General features: G+C 34.4%; 1 protein-coding gene across 9 annotated transcripts in view; it reads left to right on the plus strand.

The window, feature by feature from the left end:
• The window catches only part of LOC129757215 (ankyrin-3-like), a 255,433-nt gene that overhangs the window by 158,366 nt on the left and 78,050 nt on the right, over positions 1-19,017 (plus strand). The window contains exon 1 of one of the 9 annotated variants that reach the window (XM_055754357.1): positions 2,362-2,880. The exons of the other annotated variants lie outside the window; for them this stretch is intronic. Coding sequence (XP_055610332.1) covers positions 2,857-2,880 — 24 coding nt within the window. The 5' untranslated portion in view covers positions 2,362-2,856. Of the gene's footprint in view, positions 1-2,361; positions 2,881-19,017 lie in introns of those variants that run through there. 9 annotated transcript variants of the gene reach the window in all.

Raw genomic sequence — 19,017 nt, forward strand, 5'->3', positions numbered from 1 at the left:
CTAACATTCCTCCCTTTTATCATCATTGACTACTAGGACGTGGCCGGCGCCGTTATTGATAATTTTCGAAAGCGAGAGCATGAGTTTTATGCATTGAGAATGAATTGCTTGTCCCAAGTCCCATTCTGCACCTTGCACGAAATTGATGGCCTCGATCAATCACGGAGTAGCCACCATTGGCGATGTGAAGCCCATTCTACTGAGCCGCGCCAGCGATCATAGAACTCGATTTTGACGAAACTTGGCCTGGTACTAGATCAAACATTTATACATCTTTGAATAGAATTTCAAGAATTTTTAATGAAAATTGTCAAAGATACTGCAAATTTAGTGAAGCAATTCTAAATTTCCCTTTTTTACGGAAATAGCTGTATCTTTGTTTCAAGTCATTGTAAAGACTTCAAATTTCGTAGAGCGTTAGTTGGTTTAACTAGATTGTGTGAAAATTTCATGAAAAAATATCAACCAAGAGAGAATGGGCAGCTTGTCAAAGTTGGAAGTGAATGCGCAGCTTCACGCGATTTCATTCTTTTTTGAACGCAACTGTATCTACGAAATTTGCCAAAATTCTGAGTTTCCTATTTCAAGAATCTATAGATGTTAAAATGCTTCAAATTTTGTCTCCAATCCATTTTAGAAATACGTCTACTGAGACTGAAGCAACTTTGGCTGTTGATTGGAAGTACAGTACAAAGTACGTAAAAACTGTACTGGTCACTAATCATAATCTAAAAAAAAATAAAAAATAAAGATCACTATGTGTAATATATAGCTTCTACCTTTAGTTTACTTAGACTTAGGTTTCCAGAATTTTTTCAGCATGTACCCGGGCCGGACAAACCCGGGCTCTTTTATTTAAAAACCTGGCAAAATCCGGGCATTTGAATTCAAAATGGTCGACAAAAAATCTGGGAAACATCCGGGCAAAATTGACCAAGATCCAGGAATTACTGAACAAACTTGAAAAAAAGTCTTTCATCTAAATTAATTTGTTTTTGATTTTACGTAGAGAATGAGTATAAACCTTGGCAACCGGTCTGGACCGGACTTTTCCAAAATGTTATTTCTTATATCTGGACAAACCCGGATGATACCGGGCAGTCTGGCAACCTTAACTAAGATAGTAAGCATATTGTTTTGAATTATTTGTTCATAGACTTCAAATAACGTAAAAATGAATTATTGTACGTGAAAATCTATAAACCATTTTTTAGCTACATTACATTACATACATAACTAGAAATTTTGTCCAAAGCGTTTGAGAAACAAGAGATACATATTTAGCAGTTTATGCCAGCAATGTCAAATTAACACTCCTAGAGCTCTCACAGGTAAAAAAATCTGCGGCGGATGATGATTGAATAACTAAATCGAAGCCTTTAGCTTACTTGGAAAACAGTCCTCTTTGAATTTTTTTCTCATTCTTTGAATAAACGCTTCTTTGTCCACAAAAAAAGGATAATCTAGTAATGACTACACATTACCCGGTAAGCTTCCCTGTCTTGAAAGTTGATAACCCTTTTTCGCACATCGATGACATAAGCACACAAGAAGAAGCAAGCATAAAAAAGCGAACCTAAAGCAGTCAGTCGGTTCCACCTGCTAATGCCTAAATGTAGCCCATGCATGGAATGTTCCGTGCCGACATGCATCCCTATACCATACCATATAGGGCATCAGGTACTAAATAAACCAGGGGCATTCAAAACGGCGACGACGCCAATGATGCCCATACCTACTGCCAATGATGATGATGATGTCACGTAAAGGCCGCAATCGGTATGTGTCACGCAAGGGAGCAAGCAGGAAAAAAACAATAAAAACCCAAACGAAAAAGGACACCTCAGAACCAGGGAAAAAACGAAAACAAGTGAATTGACTTCAAGGGTGGGTATTATGTCAATGAAAATGTAGGGAAAGGGAGCAACATAATTGGCGTGGAAATGCACCCCTCGGTTTTGCTAGGGGTTTCACCAATACTTGCGAAGGATAAAAGGGAATGTTTTGGTTTGGTCGTAGAGCTGTCACACAAACACTGGCGCAGGAATTTTTCCGGGTAAGCACGTGCTGTTTGTTGATAAACCTACATTTCCGAACAGGTTGTTGTCTTTGGTTTTAGGAAAAGGGACCGGCTTTCTGGGTGGTGTTCGGGGGAAAGTTTATGTTTATACCGGCACTTGTCGTCGGGTCTTGTTGCTTTTCGAACTTTGTCGGCTTCCTGGCTTCGGTTGATCCTGTCAAATCCTGACGATCGGTGTTCGAAAATGTGACGCCTGCGCCGGCCGGAAAATATCGAATCTTGTCCGATTTTCCGTCATATATCCTGGCCGCAAGGATAGGTTCTTGGTCAGTCTTAGTACAGCTCTCAAACGGATTAGAAGAAAATTGAAAATAAGAAAATCACGTGGAAACCATAGATTTTCCCCTGGGGAGTTAGCCATTTTTCCCCCACCCATTGAAGTTGAAAAATTCCAATTCCAATGAATTGTAGTTAAAATTATTGTTTCCTATTTCATTGTCTGTCTCCAGTTTTCGAAAAAAAAGTAAATTATTGTGTCTCTAGCTAGTGTTTCTCGCTTTCAATGTTTCCTGCCTTACAAAAAAAAAGCTTGAGTGAAGAATTGCCTGAAGTTATGCAATCTTAATCATTTAAATGTGAAATCATTTGTTGTTCGCGAAGTGATTCGGATTGATTTAACAGTAAAAAAGTAGTGGGAAGAAAGTGCAGTGAAAAGTTTTTTTCCCTAGTTGGAAGCTGCCCTGCGACACAAAGAAGGAAAAAGCGGCCATACCTTTTATGGCAAATTAGCGATTGAACGCCCAGCCTAGAAGATCTCCATCGTCTGTCCTTCTGCCATGGTCACCGAAAATGGGACACAGGTAATTTGCCTTCGGGGATGAAAAAAGGTCCCGGAACAGGTCCGGAAAAACTACTTTTTCTTCGGTCGAAGACCGAGAAAATTCTCCAAAAGTCTGTCCACCATCTTTTTTTCACCACACTTTCAAGGTTCTGCCTTACGAAGAGCTAGGATCTGAGGGAACGGGAAGACAGGAAAAGAAGAAGGGTGCGTGTGGTGTGCGCGCCGAGGAAAAATCGATACTTCCTCCCGTGGTGTTCACCAAAAGGGACCAAGAAAAAAGATGGCTCCCTTTTGTCTGGAAAAGACTGGCAACTTCGCAAGCCATGGAAAGGCTCCAAATTAGCTTGGAAATTAACGCAATCTCATCCTGCGTAATCGATGGAGCGAAGCCAAACTTTGTTTGGCCAGAACCGAAACGAAACGCTTCATTTATCCTTCAAAAGCAGCAACTAACGAACAGCAGTTAGTTGCAGCAAACCGTCCTAGCTTTGCCGCATCGCGATCGATATTTTCACTTTAAGGAAACCTTTTGCTGTGCTTCTTCTTGTTCGTTCCTTCTCTGCGGGTTCCACCCGGTAGCCAGGAGGCATTTGGCTTCTCATCAATTCTGCTGCAGCAACAGCAGTCAATCGGACAATTTTCCTGCGGAAAACTTTTCCAGCAATTATCCTCATTCATCGATTCAAAACGAATGGGATCTGTGTGACTTGTTTGTTTGCTTGCCGTTAGATGCTGTTGCTGTCTTTGCTTCCACCTTCACGCATGAGGTGGAATTTTTGCCGTCACCCCGCAGGCAGGCAGGCAGGCATCCTGCATCCGGTATACGGAAAACGGAAAACCAAAATGGCCGACAGGTTATTTTGTCATACACGACCAAAGGAATAAATTTTGTTTGGAAGAATCTAACCCTTGAAGATGCGAAAACTGGACGGCATTGAAGATAACTTCTAGAGAGCGTTGAAATAAATTTAGTTGGAAGGGTTCTAGTCCCAATAATAAATTCTAGCTTTCGATAGGGCACAAACTTTTACAATTCGCCGGAATTGTGCCTGTTGCGAAAAATCGATGAAGGATGACTTTTGATCTTTTGACATCTTCTGGAAGAACTGTAACGGTCGGAATGCTAGTGGATGGAAATATTCATGATTTGGTTCCTACATTCCAGCTCACTCTGTTCCTTTGCTTTGGGACGGGATATGCAAATTATACGATAAATGGTTTTGCGAATTTTAAAACTAAGGCAAGGTTGGTACAGGTAGTATAAAACAGAGTAACCTGTTCAAAGATTTTTCATTTGAAGTTAAGAAATCTGAATCTATATGGGAGCCATTAGCGAAATCACATTAGATATACGAGGCACTTTGAGCCAAAAGGGTATATGTGTTTAAAAACTAATTTTGAGAAAACACGCTTTTGAGTTGATGTGTTTGGCAATTTTCCATACATATTTCGAAAATTTATGTTTTTCTTTCAAACGTAAAAGTAGGTAAACAAAATTTGAAAAATCTGAAAAAACACCAAATATAATATAACCACTATATGCAGAATTTCTTTGCATTATTAATTCAAAATTGATTATTTTTACACTTATACCCCCCCTTTGGCTCCGAGAGCCTCCTATGTGGTCTAGGTATACACTATATTTAAAAATAATATTGGAGATTGATTCTCAAGCGAGAGCTAAAATTATTTCTAAAAATCTATCGACAAATAATAAAGTTGCAAAAAAATCAGTTTCTTAACAATGTACAGTGGTGTTGAACATCAATCTAGCTGTACGGAACTAATAGCGTCCAGGCAGGCCCGTGCGGTTCATGGGGGGGGGGGGGAGGGGGGGTTCGATTTTTGATAAGTCATTGATAAATTTTTCAAAATGTTGTTCCTAAGGCTGAACTAGAAATTTGCCTCAAAAAAATTTTAAGCAGTTTAGTTTTCAAATTTGAAATAAATATTTCCATACCAAAGATTTAAACAAAAATCTAAATCCTAAAATAAATGTCAGATCAGGTAAAACATTAACCATGATAAATTGTTTGGAAAATGACAATAATTGTTATTTACTATTCATCTTAATTGACATTTCATTTCTTCATTTTCAACTGAAGGGTTGATTGAAAAATTCTGCTGTACTGTTTGAATTTGAAAAAAAATTAATCGCGATTTGAAATGTGAATTTTTGATTAGGAAAAAAATCAAGTTTATGTTTTTAGAATTAAAAAAAAAATTAAAATTGACAAACAAAGACAAACTAATCGAAAATATTTCCTAAATTTAAAAAAACTTGTCTATAAAATTCGACAAACTTATGTCTAAGTTAAAAAAAAACTGTAATATAAAATTTGGTTAAATAATTTGAAAATTAAAAAAAAATGAAGTTGAAAATGATGGGATTTTAACATTAATGAAGGATTTTTATTAATAAACACGACTTACCACTATAAAAACTTATTTCTAGAATTTAATTGATAATTCAAGGGAACAGCTTTTTAGTGAACTCGAATCATTTGTAAAATTTGAACTACCACATTTAGTTTAAATAATATGAACTTTTAAAATGTGTCAGTTCTGAGTGAAATCAATCATTGATAACTGTTTAACCATCAAACCTACATTTAAGAAGAAATCTGATTCTGATTTCGTTTATTACATTTCATTCAAATAAGAAATGATATTTTGATGATGAAGATGATGCATGTTCTAAAAATTGGGAAAGATATCATTACAAGTATTTTTAACATTATTGTCAGAACCAAATTCCATTTGGTTTAAAACTTCTTTACAAATTCGTTAAATGAGGAAAAGTAAACAAATAGAAAACTTCTATTACTTTTATCGCAGAACTCAAAGTGACAAATCTTGATGAAAGTTGATGATTGATTGAAATCTTTTATTTCAAAACGCTATGTTTTTGTTTTCAAGTTTTACTTTCTGAAATAATTTTAACCTATTTTGAAAAGTTATTTTAATAACAAAAACTGATAGAAAAATTGCATATTTAGATTCAGGGCAGATCAAATTAGTCAAAATTACGTTTTAAATACATTGTACCTCGGAAAAATGTAAATTTTTTGGCCTAGTGTAATTTATCAAAACCTGCTCAAATATGATGCTGAGAAAAACAAAAACAATATAAAATTGAGACTGAAATTGGTTTCTTGAACAAAATTTCATATCAGCATAACATTTATAAGGCTTAAATGATTCTATTTCAATCAAATTTTTAAGTAATAAGGTAAAGGGTATAAGATTTTAGATTTTTTTTTTGCTAATTCTGTGAGAATAAAACGCTTGTTACATGGTTTCCAACTTGTCGATGTATAAGATTAGTTAGTGTTTGATTAATTAATTTTGAAGTTAAAATGATTCGTTTCAAACTCTGTTCTTGTTAAGTTACACTTCTACACTAAAGACAAGGTAGGGTTTTTGTAATTCAAGTTTATAGTTTCAATACAAAATGTTAATAAAAATTTACAATCAAAAATTAGAATCAATTCATGAACGTCATATAGTGTCGTTAAATTAAATGTGGAGTCTTGAGATTCAAGAGTTAATTCCGCCGGAGGCGAGCCAAATTTCAGACTTGCTTGTCAACACTTATTTTTAAACACCTTTTAATGTGTATTTTTTCGATACTACGGTGAAAATTTTTCTTGGAAAAAATCTCCATGGGGGGGGGGGTTAAACCCCTAAAACCCCCCCTCCCCCCGTTCGCACGGCTTTGCGTCCAGGGATGAAGAGATAGACATGATGCCTTTAGCAACATTGTTCAGTTTTACATAGAACATATTCTGCTATAAAAAATCTTGCCGAGGGGTCCACCGATAGCGAGTTAAAAATCCTAACTTTTTTTATTCAAATTAAGGCTTTGATGTCTTCGACAAAGTTGTTCAACTGATCAAAATACATAAATTTGTCAAATATTTCAAAGTCCTATTACATCACCCTTAGGAGTAACAGTCAAAGTACAAAACAGTTTAATGTTTTAATTTTGGCTATTTTTCGATCTTGGATTTCAAGCAAACAACTTTCTTTTTGAAATACCCAACGTTTCGACCATTTTTGGTGTCAAAAAATCACGAAAAAATATATATTCACAGAAGAGCAGCGAAGACTGGACACCTGAACGTTGGAAAAAAAACGAAATCTGACAATAACAAACGTTAGACAAGTGAGTTTACACACTTTAAAACAGACTCTTAACAATGCTCATTGTAACTTTTGAAACTCATAAACTTCCAGTGAGGAAGACCACCAAAAGTGGTCGAAACGTCGGGCATTTAAAACAAAAGTTGTTTGCTTGAAATCCAAGATCGAAAAATAGCCAAAAATAAAACATTGAACATAAAAATGGTCGATAACATAAACCTAACCAATACAAAACAGTTTTTTTTAATCTGACACGTTGTAGATTGGAAAAAATGGTTCGCTGTCCTCAAAATAAAAGTTGCTGAATATCTATAGAAAGTAATTGTGGAAGACTCGTCCATCATTTTCGCAACAACACCTTTCTGTGATTAATTTTGGTGAAAAGCGGAACCATTTCCATTTCTATTTCCGCTAATTTAAAATGGAAATGGTTCCACTTATTATCAAAAAATAATCACAACAAAGGTGGTGTTGCGAAAATGTGCACTTTTTGATGGACGAGACATCCTAAATTGCCAATAAAATACAACAAATGCTTTCTGAAGAGCTACAGCAACTTCTAAAACCATCATAATGCAGGAGTCAATTATAAATCTTGGCTTGTTACAACTTTGTTTCGAAGACAGCGAACCATTTTATCCAATCTACAACGTTTCAGATTCAAAAAACTGTTTTCTAAGGTATTTTTTTACTTTGACTGTAACTCCTGAAGGAGATGTAATTGGACTTTGACATACTCGACAACAAATTTGTGTATTTTGGTCAGATGAACAACTCTGTCGAAGACATCAAAGCTCTTATTTGAATAGTAAAAAATGGTGAGCATTTTTAACTCGCTATCGGTGGACCCCACGGCAAAAATATTTGTATGGAAATTTGAAATTCTTAAATTTTTACACCTCCCATAACTTTTTTTTTGGTTGTTTTTGCTGCCAGAAATAGCAATAAAAATGTTGGAAGCGATTCATTCAGTCCTGAATTAGCGTAACGAGTTTTAATTTTGAATGGAAATTTGTATGGAAAAACAAAATTTTTCATTCAAAAATCGCCAGAAATGTACTGAAAGTTCCAAAAAATTCAACTTTGGATGAAAAATATTCCTTGATTCTTGCAGTACTATTCGTGTCAACAAAGTACAAACCAAACTAGTACCCAAGAAAAGTTATTCGATGTTATACAAAAAAAAATCAAAATAGTTTTTTTTAAATTTTTTTCCTTAAATTTTTGTCTGCCTTAATATTGATTTATATAACCTTTGCAAAACCATTTCATGCAATCATTAACAACTCTAGCAAGTGAAGTCTGCCATTTTTAAATACTTTTCAATGGATAAAGGTTTTTTTATTTTGAAATGGTTATAGCTTTTTTCATTAAATTCTTAGCTGCTTGTCGTGTGAGCAAAAAATGAAGCTTAAGAATAGTCAAAACCAAAAATCAAAGACCGACTTCATTTTAAGCTTATTTGAATTGCAATGTGCAATAGTTTCTTCTTCCATACACATTTCCATACAAAATTGAAACGCGTTGCGCTAACTCAGGAATCAACCAAACCATCTCAAATTTTAGACTGATGCTTGGTGACCCAAAAGGCATCGATAAAACATATGGGAGCAAAAAGTTATTTTTTGCAGCGATCTAATGCTCCATGTTAAACTGAACAATGTTGCTGAAGACATCAAATGTCTATCTTTACATCATTGGGCGCTATTAATTTTGTACAGCTAGATTGATGTTCTGCACCACTGTGCAATAATATTTATAAAAGTTAATTTTCAATAAACCCACTCGTAGCCCAATTAAAGTAAAAAGTGGAAAATTATTCCATATAAAAAAATAAACATTTCAGATTGATTTTTTTTTATTTGTTAAGGGGACCAAAAAATATAATGAAAAAGGATTAGAAATATAACTTCTGAAAAGATTTTTTTTATTCAAATTCTGATTGAAGAAAAAATGTTAGTTGTTATCTCGAAGCAAGCTTATGGGTTTAAGCCAAAGCCTTTGAATTCCTTGTAGTAAAATATTTGGGCAAAATAGTGTAAAACTAGAGGAAAAAAATCGATTTAATTAAAATTTCCCTTAGAAAGGATTCTTAAGTTTTTTTTTTTAATTTAAATTTCCCCTGATTATTATCTATTGTGCAAAACATAAAAAAAGAACTAATTGAGCTGAAATCTGTTTAAGTCTTCACTTTCCTCTGTACACCTTACCATATTTGCGGATTTAAAAAAAATCGAATTTTAAAATTCCGTTTGCAATATTTTATAACTGAAGGAAATCGGCCTCTTAATTTAAGGCAATTGGAGTAATAGACTACAATTGCCTGCTTTATTATCATCCACCACCAGGCTTACACCTTTTTAATTCGAAGCTGAGGATCAAAATTGTAAACTTGCAAAATTAATCAAATGTATAATCTGAGCTTGCCCTTATGTGTACGCCTGGGAGGAAATGTTAGTTTTAATCTCTTTAAAAGATTTCAGACAAAATCCATATTCAATTTATTCTTCTCGATTAAAATGTCTCAAAAACCTATACAAACTTTTGGGTCATTGAGTTACTCATATCTGGTTCAAATTTGGCATGTGACCTGGGAAGCCATGTGAACTCATAAGTCGAGCCGATGACCGATTATTTAAACTGCATCGCTAAAGTTCATTTTTTGGCAAATTTAGTGTGTCACAAACAAATGAAAGTCTTTTCTTTAGTTTATAACAATCCTTCAGAATTTGAAGATTCAGATGATTCCCGAAAATCTGAAATATCTCGTGGTGTAGCTGGTATTTTCACTTGGAAAAAATGTGGTATAAACTAAAATGCCGCCGCCCACAGTGGTCCAAACCTCAGATAAGGGGGCAGAAAGTCGATTTTTGAAGTGGTCAAGGTTACCTATCCATATATTTTACCGTGTTCCTGCTTCTTCAGGCTACGTAAAGATGATAGTCATCAGATAACTCGTTCAAGAGCTCTCAAAGAAATGCTAGGAATAGTTTGAACATTGTTTAAAAATTGCACAAAAATTTGGCTACATTGAGTGACGAATGAATAACAAAATCACAAATGAATTTTTCTTTAATTTTTAAATTTTTGCTAGGCATACTTTAAACCTTATTGAATGAAATTAGTATTATAAGATGTAACTGGATTTTTTTATATGGAATTTATTCTCAAAAAAACGATAGATTCTTCAAATTTTTAAAATTCAACAAAAGATTTAAAAAACTCCTCATAACTCCATTCTAATTTTCTGTTGGATAGATTCCCCCTTTTTTGGACTACAATATACTGCAAAATGGGTTGCCTTTTTTGACATCTTCGGAGAACACTTTCGAACATAAGAAGCGCTTTTTTCTTCAAAATTTGACTACTGAGCAAAGAATCTTTAGGAGCACGAACTAGATTGATTTCTAATTGAATCTTATAACTTATTTTCCTCCAAAATTCGTTCAAAACATCGCAATAACAATTTAAAAGCAATGTCAATACAAAATTTCTGTTTATCATCAGTTATTAGTTTTCAGAAGTTATCAGGAATAACTCCCAAACACGGTTAAATCACGGTTTCTCAAAATTTCTACTTATTTATTGATCAAATCATAGAACGAATATACTAGATCCCTCCGAAGTTTTTTCAATTGGTCCTAAGAAGGTGAACAGCTTCATAATAGCGGTTAAATATTGGGAAAATGCCCAATCTCAAGATAGGGACATTATCTAAATATATAGACGTGATCTTCCTTGACTTAGCAAATTCGATTTTTGACCAAAAAAAAAAAATTTTTTCGAGATAACACCAGATCACGACGTTTCATGCATTTTTCAGCTATTTTGTATCAAAATTAAAATTTCGATTTTCCTGGTTTCCTTTGTCCCCTTATTTAATTTTTTGAATTTTGAAGTCAATTTTTGACAAAAAAAAAGGTTTTTTCGAGATAACACCAAATTTTGACGTTTCATGTATTTATGAGTCATTTGGCATCAACATTTTTTTTTCGATTCCCTTTGGTAATTTTTGAGGGTAAAAAAAAACCGAAACTTTGAACGCTTTGAGGCACCCCTAAATCAAGTCCGATTGAGCTAAAATTTTGCACAGGTAATGTATATCCCAAGCAACCAAAAGTCTCATAAAACAGGTATAAAATAGCTTACTCAGCGCCATCATTGATATGAAGTACGTTCTATGCAGCTCAAAATTGAAGTTCTTATTGATACTTTCAAGTTCCATAACAAGTCTTAATGATCTTCTTTTCAGCTTTCAGCGGCCTTTTAATTCAGCTTCGAAAATCGTACAATGAGCAAAAATTCTCCCTCTATCTCAATTGCATCCTTGGCATCGGTTCATATCACCTTCTCTTGATTATTTACTATGTTTAATACATGGTGCCGCCATGAGGCCGCGCGCTAGATTCCAAAGTTTGCTGAGATTTATTCAATTTGCTGCTCAATTGCTTCTTTCCTACATTTCCTACATATATTGCATCAGAATGGTCACTCAAGTATCAATCTACTTATTGAAAAAAAAGTTGCCCGGCTTGGGGATCGAACCCCGACCTTCGTGGTGAGAATCGAACACGCTATCACAAGACCATGCCTAGATGTTGCTCTAACTAAAACTAGAACTAGAAGTGATTATATGATTTTGTAGCATACCTGCAGGCACACCCGTCCAACCAGACAGCCAGCCAACAATGAAGAAAGCACTTCAATGCAATTTTTGTGACTTAGTATATCCCGTACTTTTGTGCCCTTTATGTGACTTTATTCCCTTATAACGTACATATAAATCACTTTTGCAACTTTCAAGTTCTTTAATGAGTACATATAATTCATTCATTCATCAATTGAGTAAAATAAGTCACATACAACGCACATATTAATCTCTTTCGCAACTTTCAAGCTTATTAACGAGTACATAAAGTTCACTCAAGGGAATTGGGCAGTTGATTCTCTTGGTGTAACTTGTAACTTTCAAAACCTTCATTCAAGTAAATATGTGACTTTTGTTGCTTGGGAGGTTATAAGAGTTGGCTGTTTTATGAATCCATAACGAATAACAAGATTTTTTCTATCGAAACATATGGTCGTTTGTTACAATTCAACCAAATTTATGCCCAAAAACTTGTTTATTCGATAATTACCCTGGTCGGTATTTTGGCCCACCATGTTTACCGAATGAAACTTTTCGAGCCTATACCAAATTGTATTTGAGAAAACATGATAAGCCTGCAGATTCTATCGCAAACTTTGCAAAATACTGATAAAAAAGTGGTCAAAATCCTCGCAAATCAGTCTGTGCTAACTGTCGATGAAAAATTCGTCACTGGCCTACAATTGACTGGAATCTAATTTTGTATTGAGTCCCTATGGAAGAAGAGTATAGAGTTAAATCCCAAGCAACCAAAAGTCCCATAAAACAGGTACAAAAGCGCTTACTCAGCCCCATCATTGATATGAAGTACGTTCTTTGTAGCTCAAAATTTAAGTTCTTATTGATACTTTCAAGTTCCAAAACAAGTCTCGATGACCTTCTATTCAGCTTCCAGCGGCCTCTTAATTCAGCTTCCAAAAAATCCAAAATGATCAAAAAATATCTCTATCTCATGTGAACCTTGGATTTGGTTCATATCACCTTCTCTTGATTTTTTACTGTGTTCTGTATCGGTGCCGCCATGATGCCACGCTTGCCAAACTCGACAAATTGCTCAATTGCTCCTTTCCTACATTTCCTACACATATCGCATCAGAATGATCACTCAATTACTAAATTACTTGAAAAAAAACTTGCCCGGCCTGGGGATCGAACCCCGACCTTCGTGGTGAGAATCGAAAACGCTACCACAAGACCACGCCTAGATGTTCTAACTGAAACTAAAACTCGAAGTGGTGATTTGATTCTTAAAGCACATCAATGCACTTTTTGTGACTTACCAAATCCCGTTTTGAGCACTTTTGTGCCCTTTATGTGACTTAAGTCCCGTATAACGTACGAATAGATTACTTTTGCAACTTTTAAGTTCGTTAATGAGTACATATAGTTCACTCATGTGAATTGTCACATACAACGTACATATTAATCACTTTTGCAACTTTCAAGTTCATTTATGAGTACATAAAGTTCACTAAAGGGAATTGGGCAGTTGATTCTCTTTGTCAGCCAATATGTAACTTTCAATGCCTTCATTCAAGTAACTATGTGACTTTTGGTTGCTTGGGATGTTCTGAAAAAAAAATTGAATTCGCTTCTAAATTGTGTTTATATTGTCTATTTTAAGTCGTGCTTAGACAAAATGAGAAGGAAACTGAAATATTTCTAACAAAAATTACACACCTTAATCCGGAAAACTTCGGCTGCAGCGAACGCCCTACATAAATAAACTTGTCCGTCCGCTTAATGAGGCATTTTGAAAACATATTTCAAATTAGTTTCCAATGACGCAAAGCAAAAGACTGGGTATGATGGTCCTTCCTCTTTCAAATTGGCCTCCGTTAATAGCAAACATAAAGTACCAAAATCAACAACAGCTGAAAAACCTTCCAGTGCCGCCGAGAGAGAGCAAGAAGGAGAGCAAGAAATTGACACAAATTGCATGCAAAAGGCCAACATTTTAGGTTATCATTGGGAACGTGTATGTATATACAGAAATATAATTTTCCACTGTAAATGTTTTCGATTTTGGAAGCGGTGAATAATTTTTCAAACCCCAGTCACGAAAAGCAATCTCACTCGCTGCTGAAATCAACTTTCCACCCTACTGATCCTTCTGGGGAAAAGACTTTTTTTCTCGCTTATGAGGAAGCATGACGGCCAAATTCCTTGCCGATTGACGTGCAAGATTATGGTAGTTCAGATTTTCGAATTTTGGATAAACGTAATCTGAGCTACGAGGTCGCTTTGATAGAAGCTAACTCGAAGCGTGATGAACGTGATGAACAGAAGGCAGTAATGAAAAAAAAAAACTGTTTTTAGATTGTTTTGAATCATGTCAGAGTTCTGCTACAAGAACCATATTCAAGCAGATTTCTTCCTTATCAGTTCTAGGGACAAAAATTGGTCACAACTGAAGAAAATTTAATTATTACAATCCAGGCGACATCCGGTACCGCAGCCAACCCTATGCTTTCTATTAATGTACATACTTCAGTGAACACCCCAAATAATGACATACGACATGAATGAGGAAAGAATCTTGATTATGTTCTTTAGCGCACTTGGTACTTTGAACAAACAGTACTCGAAAAACCTTTTGCAAAGGAAATATTCCGCCTGCAGCTGCATAATCAAAAGGAAAATGCTTCCACCCATAAGTGAACTGAACTCAGTCGAAGTGGGAGTTGAAACGTGGAGCCGTCCTTATTCAACTTTCCGATGGTAGCTCCTGGCTTTTGTATGCAAATGTCGTGCCTTCCGGGAAGCTTGGCTGCAGATGGGACACGCCCTTTTGCTTTTCAGTGTGGGTAGCTACCCAAAAAAAATCAACGAACTAGGCGAGTGACATTTATTTACGAATTTTATATGGATTTTTATTTATTTCACCAATCAAAAACCTTTTCGCAGGATTCCTGATCCTGGTCCCGGATTGACGGGAACATTCGGTGAATGATTGATGGATTTTACGCTTGGAGCAATTCACCGGCAGTGGCTAGACGAAAGTCAGGAGAGTGCGCGAATATAAAATCAATCGGGCTTAACCGCGCGATGTCAATGGACCTCTAAAAGTTGAATGATTTTTTTACGAACAGGGGAGAAATCCGGTGGATAAATGAATGGATGGGTGGAAACTTGATAAGGCGTCTCGATAGGCTAGACAGGCGCTAGGATAGTAGATATCGAAAAACCTAGCCAGGCTTACATTTCGAACCGAAAACACGCAAGGCTAACCACCAATATGTAGAACAATCCTTGGCATGGCTTGGCTCGAAACGGAGAGGGAGGGAGAAAATTGAAAATCGATACCGGCCGTCGTCGGCGTCAGTTTTCCGAACGTAGGACGTCGATTAGGCCTGTTTTCGTTTGTTGTTTTAACATTGTCGTCGCCAATGCCCTTTTGCGTCTGGGTGCCCTGGATTTTTTTTACACCTGACTGGCTTTCAAGGTGGTCCCTTTTATTGGAACCAGCGTGAAAACAGCACGATTAAAAGCAAAATTTGTTGAAATGTGTGCTAATTTTAAATCGACCGAATCTATTTTTATGTTGTTCATCTGCTTTTATTTTATTTTTTTCATCGGAGTCCGAGAAACACGTACATAAAAAAAATCTAGATGGAAGTACAGAGAATTTGGATTTTTCATCTTTTACAATGTCTTTTTAAATGTGTACCAAAATTCATTTCTCGATTATAAAAACATTTTGTAAAGTACCAAAAAGATAAACCTTCTACCTACCCAAGATGTGCAATTTTTGAATAAAAACTTAAAAAATATTGATTAAAGAAGAGAAAATGCACATTTCTTCTAAACGTGTGATATGCCACCTTGCAATAATTTTAACAGTATTTCACACGGAATTTATATAAAATTCATTACACGATAGTGCAGGCCAATTATACCGATACTTTGACGTTAAAATGTCGTGTAGTTGATCATTGAACACGTAACAAATTGAACTTTGCATGATACACGAAATGTCACTTAACGTTTCGTTGTTCATGAAATTAAAGCCAAAAATCAACTGAAATTAAACAAAAACGTCGTATTTTGTGCCTCAAGTGCACATATAAACTGGATTGGAAGATATTTTACGTCCTAAAATTAAAATAATTGTCCAGCTTTCTATCTTCAGCTTTCTCATCACTTTTGAGAAATATAAGACCTACAAAAAATAGAAAAAAATATGTTTCAATTTATTGTAAGTTTTCCAAAGATGATGTAGTCTCAGAGATATAAAGCTTCAAAATATTCGTTTAAAGAAAATGTAACCATAACTGTTTGGCATAAACTAGAGGTCTGTGTTCTCGATATTGACAATTTGAATTGATGCCAATTTGTTGAAAACTGGAATATCCATAAAAGTTGTTTATGCAAAAAGTTGCAATAGTTGGATTTCTACAGAACGAGTCGAAAATTTATCCAACAAAGCTTGCCGAGTTGGAGATATGTACGAGATATGGAGTTTGAGATATTTACGATGCAAAAAAAAAACACGATAAAAATAATTTTGCACAATCGGTTAAGAAGTATAAGAAGTCACTCTTGAATGTTCACGAAGTTCAAACCAAGCATCTTAGTGGAACCTTTGATCTCAACTATGGTAAAACTCAATGGTTATTGGGGATAACTTAATGCAGACCCCTTAACTATACAGTTAATCCGTTTCCGGCAGGCTAAAAGTGTTGCCTGTCTAGTAAACACCCAGCAAATAACAAAAAATGAACAGTTCCATGGATCGCAATCTGTGCAACCGATTTTTACGCAATGTGACAGATGTGTTATGATGGACAGAGAAATTTATATTAAAACCGATTATAAGAGGTCAAATTCTACGAGATGCCTACTCATGAAAAGGTTCCAACCAAATTCCAATTGTTGTTTCCAGGTGCATTTGTGTAAAATATCATGATTTTGCAAAGGTTTTGCTTTTGTGGAAAAAAGAATAGATTAATACATGACTGAAAAAAAATAAAAAAAAAGAAATTTTATGATAAAGTAAGAGTATTTCTTAAAATCAACGGTAAATTTTTTAAACACATTTTTACTTTAAATATCATACTAACACCTTCATTTCCTCCATAGAAAGTTTTTCGATCTAATGAATAGTTTTAATACACACGTTTGTAACTGCCCGGATTTTAAATGGCCATAGCCTTAAAACGTGATAGGTTTAAAGTTTAATCCCAGTTAAATTCAGCTAGTATCAAATAAATTTTATATGTTGCCTGAATTTAATTGTTTTTACAGGTCTGACTCGATTCTACGTTCACCCGAATTTTTCTTCGGAACGAATAATCGAATCATTCGATTTCGACGGATAATCAAGTCAGAAAATTTTACTTCCGAAAACTCTTTTTTTTTAAGTACGCCTGCAGAAACGTTAATAATTCTTTAAGAAATCAGATAAAAGAGTACCATCAACTTTGAACTTTCATAAAAAAATTTAATCTATAATATTTTTTGTACATATGTTTTTCAAATGATGGATCAACTAACAAAAAATTATCTCACAAAATTTAACATCTTCAGGGTATTTGTGACCTATAGTGATTTCTCGAATATAATATTATCATGCGTTAAATTTTTGAAAACTTAGATCGGTTGGGTCAAATATTACGCCCGGTACAATATTTCAGTTTTGAACTGAAAAATACGATTTCGATACGATCTATACAATTTTGGACCATTGTTTGCTTATGAAAATAATATTATCCAACAACCAGTAAATATGTTAATTCAAAAAAAAACCAGGGTGGCCACAGAACCGGGAAAATAGGGAAAAAACCGGGGATTGAAAATGTCACCGGGAAACCAAGAAAAAACCGGGAATTCAGATCCAAAACCGGGAAAAATACAAAAGGAAACCATAATTCAGTTTTGGTTTCAATATCAGAGATTCTTCTACCAAAACATAAAAATTCAGAATTATTGTTTAAATTTCCAAGTCAGAACAGTTTCTAAAATTTGTGGTAAGAAAATCATTAGTTCTGAAATTTTAAAAAAATAATTTGGGATCCCTCTTCAAAATCAATTGCGTTTAAATTGAAAAAAAAAAAACAATTAAGAACTCTTTGTTGCAAACTTGAAAACGTAAAAAAAACTTACATTAGTTATAATTTTTCTGTAATAGTGTTTAATTCAAGAGTTAAATACAAGACACAAATTAGAAATGAATGTGCAAATAATCTTTACGCACCGCACGGTGTTTCATATAAAAAATGTGACATCTCTGAAAATTTGTGGTGCTAAATAGGAAACTATTTCCTATCCAATGCACTGTTTCCTTTTCAAATTCGCGAAAATTTAGAAAAAAATTGAATGAATTGATTTCTAACCTGATTCGTGGCAGAAAGTTAAAGAAAACGTTAAATTTGCCAGGGGAATTTACTCGAAATACTCATAGTAATTTTTAGCAACGCTGTAAAGAATTGTAAAGAGCTTTTTAATAAGAATGTGTTTATGTAGATTGAACACACAATGCTTTAGATTCTTTAAAAATGTTGTAACTCACTCCAAATATATTTGTGTTTTGAGAAAAGTATTAAAAAAATTGAATGAATGTTAATTTGTTGTTGGTTTTGTTACACTATGTTAACAAACAAAATAACACAAAATTCACATTTTTCATTGGTGCCAAGAGTTTGAACATGCCGTTCGCAAAATATCTATTCAAATTTTTGTCGTTTTTATTTGTCTCAAGTTTGCCCACAAATGTTGATTGATTTCGCTACTGTTAGATGATTTTTTTAGGTAATTTATACTAGTTTCTCAACTTTATAAAACTAGATCAATGGATTAATGAATGAACTAGCTGCGGCCGGCTGTGAATGAAAAAAGTAGAAAAAACAATTTCTTTTTGAAATGCTTTAGTAACTATTGCCAATTAAGCTGATTGAAAAATATTTGGAATAGGGAAGAATAAATCTATCAACAGATGTTTGACATATGTAGGGTTCAATGGAAGTTTTGGCTGCTATCCGTAAACATTCAATATTTTTTCTTAATTCTCCATTTTGTCTTTCTTTCACTGTATCTCATTTCTAACTGAATCGATTTTATTAGCACAATTTTAAGATTTATTCCATTAATTTGATCATTATGAATTTATTATCAGCAAATCAGCCCAGTTTCTTACAACATTTATTTCAATCCTGCGTTTCAGTGTTCATCAGGGATCAAAATGATCAATCTTACTGTGCTTTAGTGAAAATTAAAGTAAATTCAACATCACACACAGTCGAAAGCTCAACATCAACATTTGATTATTGTTTTCATAAAACATACTTTCTCAAAAATTTCTGTTTTTCAGTATATTGGAATGAAACTACTTTTCTTCAATGCGTGCGTGCGTCACCCGTATGG

The sequence above is a fragment of the Uranotaenia lowii genome, chromosome 3 (assembly GCF_029784155.1).
Source record: "Uranotaenia lowii strain MFRU-FL chromosome 3, ASM2978415v1, whole genome shotgun sequence".
Lineage (NCBI taxonomy): Eukaryota > Metazoa > Arthropoda > Insecta > Diptera > Culicidae > Uranotaenia > Uranotaenia lowii.